Raw genomic sequence first — 10,629 nt, forward strand, 5'->3', positions numbered from 1 at the left:
TTCTACCGTTTTTTTTCCCCGTTAAAGGGTTTTTTGGGGAGTTTTTCCTGATCAGCTGTGAGGGTCATAAGGACAGAGGGATGTCGTATGCTGTAAAGCCCTGTGAGGCAAATTGTGATTTGTGATATTGGGCTTTATAAATAAAATTGATTGAAAATTGATTTAGGAAAAGATGCTGTCTGTTGCCTCTTTAAGAACAGGAACAACGACCTAACAATCACATTTAGTCTGTCCTACAATAATTACAAAAATTGTAGTTTTTTAATTAAAAAAAAAAAGGAGCATGACTGTAGAGACGCTGCAGGGTGCCCTGTGCATCACATTAAGACGCTGCCGGGCGAGGGGCAAAGTGTCGGTATTTGACGACCTTGGAATGAGAACAGGTTAGTCTCACTGTGCGTCCTCATAATGCTGCTGGGTGAACAGGTGATACAGACACTACAGGGACGTGCTCATCAGACGGCTGCTGTACCTGTGCATTAAAACGTGTTATCAGAAACAGAATCAGCATCACCTCAGCACACTGTGGTTTGGTTTGGTTTGGTAGCTGTCATCATGTGTGGGCTGGATGGACGCTGGCCGCCAGTCCTCCGCAGACATCATGTTGGGCTTCTCTGAAACATACTGGAGTATAAATGAAAGGTCTGTTGGAAGCGTGGCGAGCGCTCAGGAGTAGAGAAGAAACCCACGGCCTCAGGGTGGATGTAAGACAGGCTGAAAACAGAAAGGTGTGGGAGAGCTGTGGGAGGGGAGAAACTCAGACTGCTGGGTCAATACTGACACCTGTGATGTCTTACTCTGTTGTGTTTATGGCCTCTGCTGGCAATTATTAATCAGCCACTAAAACAACGTGCACAGACAGAAGCAGAGCGGCGAGCTGGACCGACACCTTCCATGGTTACTGTTGTGGATCAGCTGACCTGGTGGAGATGTGAAGGACTTCTTGTGGAGTTGTTGAGCTCTGAGTTGTTTACACTGTAAATCTAACGAGGCCTCTGAAATACAGAAAGAGCCACAGCCTCTTTATAAATAAATAAGGTTTGATTAATAAAGAGTTTTCAGCTTCTTCAGCATACTTGTACAAACTGTCTGGATAAAAAACAGTAAAAAGGTGACAGTAACATGACATCATGGGTTACTAGTCAGTGTTTAATTGATTCATAGTAAAGCATTAATTAATCATGTCCTCACATCAGAGCTGGGCTGCAGGATTGAAACTAATATCACTATAATAATACAGATATTTAATGATACAGGTAAAGCTTGGCGGCAGGAATCTGGAAGAGAATTAAAGATACACCCTCTCTGCTCCGTCCTAAGCTCCTCCCACCACAGATGTATGGACATGCTTCATACAGTAACCTGTTCACTCAGCCCCTTGTTGCCCCGCCCTCTCTGGTTATCAGAACACAAATATCTAGCTAGCCTCACCACGTTTCCTCCACCTCGCCCCCCGCTGCTGTGACTCCTCCAGAGAGGCGAGCGGTCAGCAGCTCGGGAGACGGACTGTCAGTCACCAGCTGTAGAGACTTGAATTTGGCCAGCGTGGTTTGCAGTTTATAGTGTAGCTGTCGTTGTCAACGTTGGAACAGCAACTTTCTCTGCAGGATTCTCCTCCACTGAATCAGACTTTGACTGAAGGGAGGTCAAAGTGTGTCTGCGTTTAGATCAGGAGCGACAGAAGAATGGAATAAAGATGACATTTAATGTGAAATGTAAGTGTAGAAATTAACAAATGATTTGTGCTGATCAGATTTGAATAAAGTCGTGGGCACTTGGACACCAGAGGGAGATTATTTGTGTTGGTGAGACATCTGAGCGGCAGCAGGATAAATCCCCCTGTGGAGCTCAGATACTGAAGGAGGAGGAGGAGGAGGAGGCTGATGACTTGGCTGACGCCTGCTGAGGCAATAGAGGCTGCACTGGAGAAGACAGGTGGTGATGGGGAGGTGGAGGGTGTATACGCACGGCTGCAGCATGAACGGACTGAGGGCAGAAAGAGATCCATGTTTAAAATGAGGAGCAGTGAAATGATAGGCTGACAGAGAAGGTGTGACGCTGTGCTATTGGTTGATTGTAGATCAGCTGATGAATCAGTCGACAGCCAGAGAGAGAGCATGTGTGTGAGGAGTGAATGGCAGGGTGAGGGAGAAAGTTACAGCCTGAGCATGACAGGTATTGTCTTCCTGACTGAACTCTCAGCACAGCTTCATTTGTAGCACAGCCAATAGAAACGCCTTCTGTCTGAAGTGAGCTGCGATTGGCCGAAGTCTCCCATCATAGATCCTGTGTAGCCTGAAACCAGAGCCAAGAGGAGGAGCAGATGGTTTTCTCCCCGTCCACTTGAATGACAACATGTTCACAGTTTATAATAGGATTGTTTTCCCGGTGACACCAAAGTGAGATTGCCTACTGCAGCTTTAATTTGTTAAACGTTGCACTGCTGTCTTTGTAGAGGAGACGACACATAATGAGACAGATGTGTTGATGGTGTTGAGTCCTGTCCTCCTGCACGTGTTTATTTGCTGGTGCTGATTGTCACAGTGGCTCCATTGATTCGTCGTACGGAGAGTAAAGAGGGACACACCTGTGGGAGTGCCGTCACACACACACTGACCTGTTATTGTTGTGCATCACATTTTGTCTCCTCAGCTGTTTCCTCGGGGCGTCTGAGCCGTTGCTCATTTAGGAACCTTGAGTTTATGTTGCTTGTGTTTAAACTTTGTTGTTAATGAAGAGACATCCCTGAGTCGACCGGCTTTAGTTCAGCCGGCTTTGAACAGTGTGAAGATGAGTCAGTGTGAGCTAGTTGAAGGAAACAATATGAATGAATCACTGAGGGAAATGACTGAAAATGATCTTCACTGATTGTGTTTAAGTTTGAGAGGACGTTGATTTATTCACATGTATTAAGGGTGCTAATCAGCTGAGGCCTGATCAGCTCCTCTCTGTGGTTATTTGGTAACAGATGAGTGTGTTGGGACCTCGGGGATGATCTGTGTTGTTCTGCTCTCACTGTCTCTCTGTGACGAGGAGAAGCTCGTAGGTTTCCAAATAAGGGCTGAGTGAGCACCGGCAGTATTAATAGAATAAGGCTGCTGCTGGGGAATATTTGTATTGACCTGTCGAAAGACTTTATCTGATGCATGCCGTTTCCATGGCAGTGTGGGGGCGGGATGCTTCGAGGCCGCCGCGCTGGAGCTTGTTGTGCAGCTGCAGCTGGCTGCCTGGCTCCACTGTAGGTAGGAGCCACCTTTAAATGTCAGGTTTGGACAGTTTGCAGCAGCAGTGTGTGTTTCACCTTTGTTTTTATGGTCTGAGCTGCAACACACACACAGACCTTCACACTGCAGCAGCCTGGCTCCTGCACCCCCCCCAGGGAACAATCCTCAGTGGAACAAATAGTACATGGCTCTGTGCTGATTACATGCCTCAATCACATTTGTTGTGCTAATAAGCCCCTCGTGGACAGGAAGCATAATGGCTCCTCTGTGGTGCTGGAGCCGACTCTCAGCTGTCAGGAGGCGTTTCACCTAAAATACATTCTTCACTGAATCTGAAACACAGTTGTGTAAAGTCTGGGGGGGGGGGTCATGAACCAGCAGCCACCAGAGGAAATGTTGACATTGTTTTTCTGCAAGATAAGACACATCTGTACAGGTCATACATATCATATCAACATTTCTACAGTGACGTCGTACATGAGCTGACTCTGACATCAGGAGGTGGAGGGGACAGCGAGACTGCTGACCATTGTTTGAGACCATCAGATGATAAAACTGGTTGTTTTTAGCAAGTCATCATGGTGTTTCCAGGGTGGTGTTTCCAGGCACCAGACGTGGATATATTTTAAGGCCCTGACACACCAAGCCGACGGTCGGCCGTCGACCAAAGTCGGGCCGTTGGTGAGCGTCTGTCAGCCTAGTTTTTGCTGTGTGTTCTGCACCGTCAGCACTTTGGCGTCGGCAGCTTTTTTTGGCTGATTGTGTGTGTTCTGCACCGTCAGCACTTTGGCGTCGGCAGCTTTTTTTGGCTGATTGAGCATGTTGAATCAGCAGCTTGTCGGTGAGAGAGATCACTCTGATTGGCTGTTCAGGTTTTATTTCCTCGCCCCTGTAGCGAGTGAATCTGCCTGTAGTGAAACCGGGGCTAACCGGTGCTTCCTCCTCAGGCTCCACTTCACTCAGCTGCCCCACAGACCCGCTGCTTCTTCACACTTTAACCTGAATAACAAACCGGAGCTAGCTGGGAGCGGCTAGCGGAGCGTTAGCCGCAGCATGACCGGAGGGAAGCACAGCCAGTTAGCCTCCGCTAGTCTCTGAGCTAGCCCCGGCTCTCCGTTTGGATCCAACCGGAGCACCGAGCCCTGGTTTGTTATTCAGGTTAAAGTGGGAAGAAGCAGCGGGTTTATCGGGCAGCTGAGTGAAGTGGAGCCTGCGGAGGAAACACCGGGACCGTCTGGATGTAATAGTCCGTGGAGGTGCTGCGGTGCTCGGCTGCACAGATAGGAAACCCCTCGGCTGACAGGATGGACCACTCTCTCACTCCGCTCTCTCTCACGCAGGCGCAGAACGTACGTGCTACTTGGCCGTCGGATGTAGTCCGTGTAGTGTGTTCAAATGCAACTGACACAGGGCGACGTGAGGCGACGTAGACGACGCAACAGTTGGCTTTCGTCGCCGCTAGTTCTTTGATGTCGGTTTGGTGTGTCAGCTGTTTTAGCAAGTCTTTACAGCTGCTTTTTAGCCACCAATCGTGGCTGTCTGTTAGCCACAGGTCACTGTCTCCACCAGGGACAGTATCACAAAAAGCAGTTGTTTTTACGGCGCCATCACTGCCTTTCCAGCGGGTGTGGGTATTTTAAGCCAAAACATGATCATTTCCTGACCATGACCAAGTGATTTATGTTCCTAAACCTGACCACATGTTGACCACTGCATTGTTGAAATGTGAAATTTCAATGCACCCGCTGGATCAGTGTTTTCCAAACCTCTCCTAGAGCAGTGGTTCCCACCTGGTGGGTCACAGATCTGTTCTGAATGGACCACAAGTGACTCATAAACTTGTCAACACACTTTATTTTTTGGTACAGGAATTTTTGGCACAGAGCTTTTATTTTGAAGTGCTGTTTCCTGTTGTAGAGTGAATGACTATCAGACAACAAACTAGCTCGACGACATGGCCAAACACAAGTCTGACGCTGAAAGTGTTAAACCTGTGTGGACCTTGAACTGATGACTAAGGAGAAATGTGGACCCGTTAGGATCCACTGTCCTACAGAGTACCTCATGTCCTGCACGTTTAGATCCGTCCCTGCTCCAGCACAGCTGATTTAAATGATCAGCTCATTAAGAGGTCGTGAAGCTGCTTGATAACGAGCTGATCATTTAAATCAGCCACAGGACATCATCAGGACATCATGAGTTACTCCAGAAGAGGTTTGGGAAACGCTGCACTGGATAACAGCTAATAATGTAATGTATTCCTGCTTTGCAGAAACTTATATCAACATTTTTTCTGTTGATTGTGTTTGAACCACTCAGGACAGAAGACAGCAGCAGTTTACTCGACTGCAACTTTACACAGAGAAATCATTTCTCCTGTGAAACTTCTAGTGTGTAGTGATGTCTCTTTGATGAGACCCTGACGTGACTCTGATGATCACTGCTTCATGCTCCTGCTCTCTGTTCTGATCTACATACAGTATATCTCAGCCTCACTGAACATGACACATCTCCTCTGAGCTGTTAAACCTGTTAACATGAGCTGTGTGGTCGACTTGTGAAAATCAAGTTTTGCTGCAGATGTCATTTTTGGACTCAGTTTTTTAAAAACACTATTGAAAAGTTTGTAACTGAATTTGGGGAAGTTGTAAATGTGCTTGTGTTAATCAGCTGATCAGTATTTTAGTCCTGCTGCAGCATCAGTGGCTCAGTGCTTTATACTTATATTCAGTGGGTAACAGCTGACCTGTAACAACCAAGACCTTCGTACAGGGCTGTGTCACAGGGGTGGGAATCACCAGGGGCCCCACAATGGGATATTTTAGGTGTTTTTTAGGTGTCATTTCTGTGTTTCCACAGAGATCGTGCCATGAGAAGTGGTTCTTCAATACTGAACCTGTCTCTAACCATGACCAAGTGGTTTTTGTTCTGTTCATTTTTTCTGTCTCTGTGACATTCTCAGTGTTGATGATGCTGTCATGTTAACACGTGATGCTGCCCCTTCTTCTTAATGTGCTGAAGCCTTTAGCTTTGCTGAACCTTGACAGATTCATGTTCACAGTGTGCGGACAGACAGATGAAGTCTGTATAACGCAGCGTTTGCAGTAAACCTTTAGTTCCTTGACAAAAGTTTCTGAGTGAGACGCTGTGAGGTGAGAACAGAACAGTTAAAGTAAATATTTAAGCAGCCAAATAAAAACTATAAACCTGGGTTTCTGTTCACTTGAGCAACAGTGCGAGTCGTGACTCGACTGTATTCATGGAAGTCATTTGTCTTGTGTCAGTCCACTTGGGCTCAGCAGTGTTTCAGTCAGATAAGAAAGGCAGAAATAGCAAAGTAACCTTTTCTAAATTCACCAGCGTCTCTCCGTCTCACACCTCATTTCTTTATTTTCCCTGGTCGTGCCTCACTTCTTCCTCAGTCCTCTGCCAGTCACTCCTCCCTCCGAGTGTGCTGGGTTTGGAGCATGGAGACCTGCTGAGGGGATTTTGACTCGATAAAGACGTGCTGTGTTTGTTCAGTTTGTTCCGGCAACAGAGAGGCCCGTGGTGTGAATGTGATTCAGCTGGCTGATTCAGCCCATTAGATGGTTCTATGAAAAGATGGGGCTGCTGGCTGCCGGTCCCAGGGCCCACTCTGTGCCCGCCACTAAATGGAAACAATGCCTTTTAGCACCGCTACCTTGGACACATGACAGCTCGCAGGCTGTTTGATAGGTGGAAACTTGGACAGGGTTCACTGCAAATTAAAAATTCAACTTTTAGTGGGACACACACACACACACACACACACACGCACACGCACACGTATAAGTGTGCACCAGCGGAGGGTTTCCCACACACGTCCCGCCCCCTCTCCTCCTGTGTAGCCTTTGTTTCACCAGCTTGTGTTTCTCAGTGAGCACATTTACATACACACAGAAGCAGCCCAGCTCCTCCTCACACAGCGTCACTGTGTCCTTTTACAACATGGAAGCTGACTTATTTAGGTTTCTAGACGCCGTGTGTCAGTCTCAGACGTTCCTTGTGTGATTTTTAAATATGAGCATGCATCGCTGCAGTGTGTGTAATATTTACCTTCATCCCTGCGCTCTGCCGTCACCGCAAAACTTTCCTAGTCTGACGTCTTTTCTTTTTCCACAGACCTACCTGAGAGGCCAGGTGTGGATTCAAAACAAAAATCTTTGCTCACACTCTGGCTCCAGATTCATAAACAGCTGCATACATATATTTCTGAGTTAGAAATCTCCATCATCAGTCACCAAAATGCTGTGCACCTGTTTGGAGAGGAGCCAGACTTGTTCTGTCCTCAGCAACAGCCTTTACTCCGTGTGAGAACATTAGTATTTCAGATTTATGATGCATTCATGTTTTATTCTCACATTACTGCACGGCTGGTGAGACAGTATGATGTGGAGACACTTTACACCTGTGTAGTAATGATGCTGTGTAATCAGCGTTGTGATAGGCCACACCTGTAGGGTTGCAGCAGTATACCGATGTCAAGGTACGCCATGATGTAAAAGTTGAGAGAACTAATCCTTCTGAGTTCATGGAAAAGTCTTTTATTTCACCTCTAATATATGTGAGTAAAAACACAACTGTTGATTTGAATCTTTTAAAGTTTTGTTCAGTGATTTTTCTTCAGACCATATGAATATATGTGACTTCAGAATATGTGGGTGTTAGATAGAGCCAGCAGCACCTTAACGAGCTCCTTTGTTGAGCTGCAGAGGAAGGTTAATGTTTAACAGGGCAGAAAATCTCTCAGCTGGATGTGTGTAATTAGAAGGACTAATTGTGTGTGTTCATAAAGCAGCTGTAGTTTATGTTGGTTCACGTCAACAGGAAGCAGAGAAGAAGAGAAATGTCCCCAGTCTCTAACTCACTGTCCCTCACCGTCCTCCACAGATAGTGTCCAACGTGCTGATCTTCTCCTGCACCAACATCGTGGGAGTCTGCACCCATTACCCCGCTGAAGGCTCCCAGAGGCAGGCCTTCCAGGAGACCAGGGAATGCATCCAGGCTCGCCTCCACTCCCAGAGGGAAAACCAGCAGCAGGTGAGGTTCATGGAGGCAGGGAGGGAGACATTAGAGACGGCAGCAGGCACGGTCCAAAAAGCAAACTGGTGATTAATCACATGTCTTGTTTCTTAAAGGAGAGACCTCACTGAAAACCTGTGTCTGAATTTTAAACACTCACCTTGTGTGGCTGCTCCTCTGTAGAAGGCTGCAGCTATGAAATACTTTTCACACAGTATCAGATCCTTTATTTAAGACATGTGACACATATTTGCTGCTGTTTTAAAGGAACAATAAATGTTATAGACAGACTTTCCATTCACAAAAACATTTAGGAAGGTCATGCATGTATTGATATTTTCAGTATTTAAAAGTGGAGCTACTTGTTGGGAAAGACAATCTCATATGCTCACTGCAGGCACATGTCTATATGAGACTGACTCATGTCACTTTCTCACCATTCTCAGAACCCATTGGCTGTATTCGGCGTCTGACTTCTGGCAGACGGTGATACAGCCTCTGGGGGCAGACCCCCGATTTTTTGGCATTCCGGTTTGATTTGGGCGGAGGAGGTGAATTTCCGTTTCCGACTTCCATTTATATACAAGTAAATATGCTGAACCATTGCGATGGATTCAGAGTTTGCAGTGATGCCAGTTATGTTCCGCCTCGTTAGTTCACCGCACGGACCGTTTAACCTGGCAACAACTGCAGTTGGCTCAAACGTGATTGGTCAATATCACGCAGACTACAAACAGCCTACAACCGGAAACCAGGGCTCTTCCACTCTTCTTCCGGAGGCAAGATCTCCGGGGTTTGTCTACAGACTCTACATTCACTGAATGTAATAAAATACAAGTGAGGGGCAGCGGCTTGATGTGCACACAGACTGTGTAAATAATGGGCGTAGCCGCCGTGACATCAGCCACTGGTCTGTGAGCCAGAAGTGACCATATTTGGACACAAAGGCAGAACTAACCCAAAAGGCTTTTGCACAGCGAGGCTACTGTTTCAGAGCGGCAAATAAATATTGATTTCTGAGAAAACTCTGCATTTTGTCCAGGTGTGAATCTGCTTTAAAGTTTATAAACTAATTACATGGTATTGGATCAGTGCATAGACTCGTGCACTCACTGATACCAGATCCTGCAGCTCCAGCAGTATCAGATGTATTTCCTAAACTGGAATCAGTATCAGAACAATTATCAAATGCCTAATGAGACTTTTTTTAGACGACGACAATGTTTCAGTTTCACTTTCATGAACTGAAAAAAGGCTGAAATAGTGACAGCAGCAGCTACGCCCATACTCCGTAACTGCGGTTACGTTACCTAACAAACGTTGCTTCTATGGTAGAGACTTGTCAACAAACGGCACTCACCTGTCATGTGAGTCAAGACATCATCTTTATTTCTACATGTTAACATGGAGGTCTGTGGGGACTGACTCGCTCCTGGAGCCAGCCTCTAGTGGACATTAGAGGAACTGCAGGTTTTGCCAGTTGCAGGTTGCCGCTTGGTCGCACACTAAAACTCTACACAGCCCATCAGACACTTCCCCATCAGCAAAGCATCGATCACAGAGTCCCACAAACTTTTTCAGAAGAAGAGGAAGTTAAAGCTTCAGCTCTGTGCTGCGGGATTTTTCAGCACATTTCACATTAAATCACATTAAATCACAGAGGCAGACAAAATTCCACGAACGGTTGTTGGTATTGAAATCACTACGTCAGTCACGCTGCGTCCTCTCACACAGACACACAGAGCCTCCACCTCTTAACTTACCTTCCACTTATTAACTTATTCTCCTCCCACGCTTTCCTGCAGGAACGTCTCCTGCTCTCAGTGCTTCCCCGCCACGTTGCCATGGAGATGAAAGCTGACATAAACGCCAAGCAGGAGGACATGATGTTTCACAAGATCTACATCCAGAAACATGACAATGTCAGGTAATACCGGGGGCGCTCAGGAGGGAGAGGAGGTGGGATGATGAGGGCAAACAGAATCAGTTCATACTTCGTGTTACCTCACTACAAGACACACACACATTGAGACACACACACTCTGCTGCACTTCTGCTTAGGAAAGTTATATTCAGTGCAAACAGCTCTGCTCAGACAGAGCTTTTCCTCTAAACCTGTGTTGAGCGAGTTTCGACCTTCAGACTGAAACAAACCCACAGACAGACACTACTGTAGTACTGCGTTATATTAACTTATCAAAAGCCCTTTTTAAACAGGAGTTGTGCAAATTTGCAGGAAAGCCCAATCAGTCTTTTTTCAGCATTGGCAGTATAAAAACAAAATCGGGGAGTGCAGCAAAATGCCGCCTACCTACTTTTGTTTATACAGAATGTGCCTTTTTCGGGGCAATGGGGGGCGTGA

The 10,629-nt window shown here is 46.4% G+C and overlaps 2 protein-coding genes across 3 annotated transcripts in view; one reads left to right on the forward strand and one right to left on the reverse strand.

Moving 5' to 3' along the window:
* Positions 1 to 10,629, forward strand: part of adcy5 (adenylate cyclase 5) — a 117,021-nt gene that overhangs the window by 52,457 nt on the left and 53,935 nt on the right. For both annotated transcript variants that reach the window (XM_050049431.1, XM_050049432.1), the window contains exons 2-3: positions 8,136 to 8,285; positions 10,073 to 10,194. In XM_050049431.1, the coding sequence (XP_049905388.1) occupies positions 8,136 to 8,285; positions 10,073 to 10,194 (272 nt within the window). The remainder of the gene's footprint in view (positions 1 to 8,135; positions 8,286 to 10,072; positions 10,195 to 10,629) is intronic.
* The window catches only part of sec22a (SEC22 homolog A, vesicle trafficking protein), a 104,876-nt gene that overhangs the window by 14,795 nt on the left and 79,452 nt on the right, over positions 1 to 10,629 (reverse strand). The gene's annotated exons all lie outside the window — the stretch shown is intronic.

Source organism: Epinephelus moara, chromosome 7 (genome assembly GCF_006386435.1).
Source record: "Epinephelus moara isolate mb chromosome 7, YSFRI_EMoa_1.0, whole genome shotgun sequence".
In the NCBI taxonomy this organism is placed as follows: Eukaryota; Metazoa; Chordata; class Actinopteri; order Perciformes; family Serranidae; genus Epinephelus; species Epinephelus moara.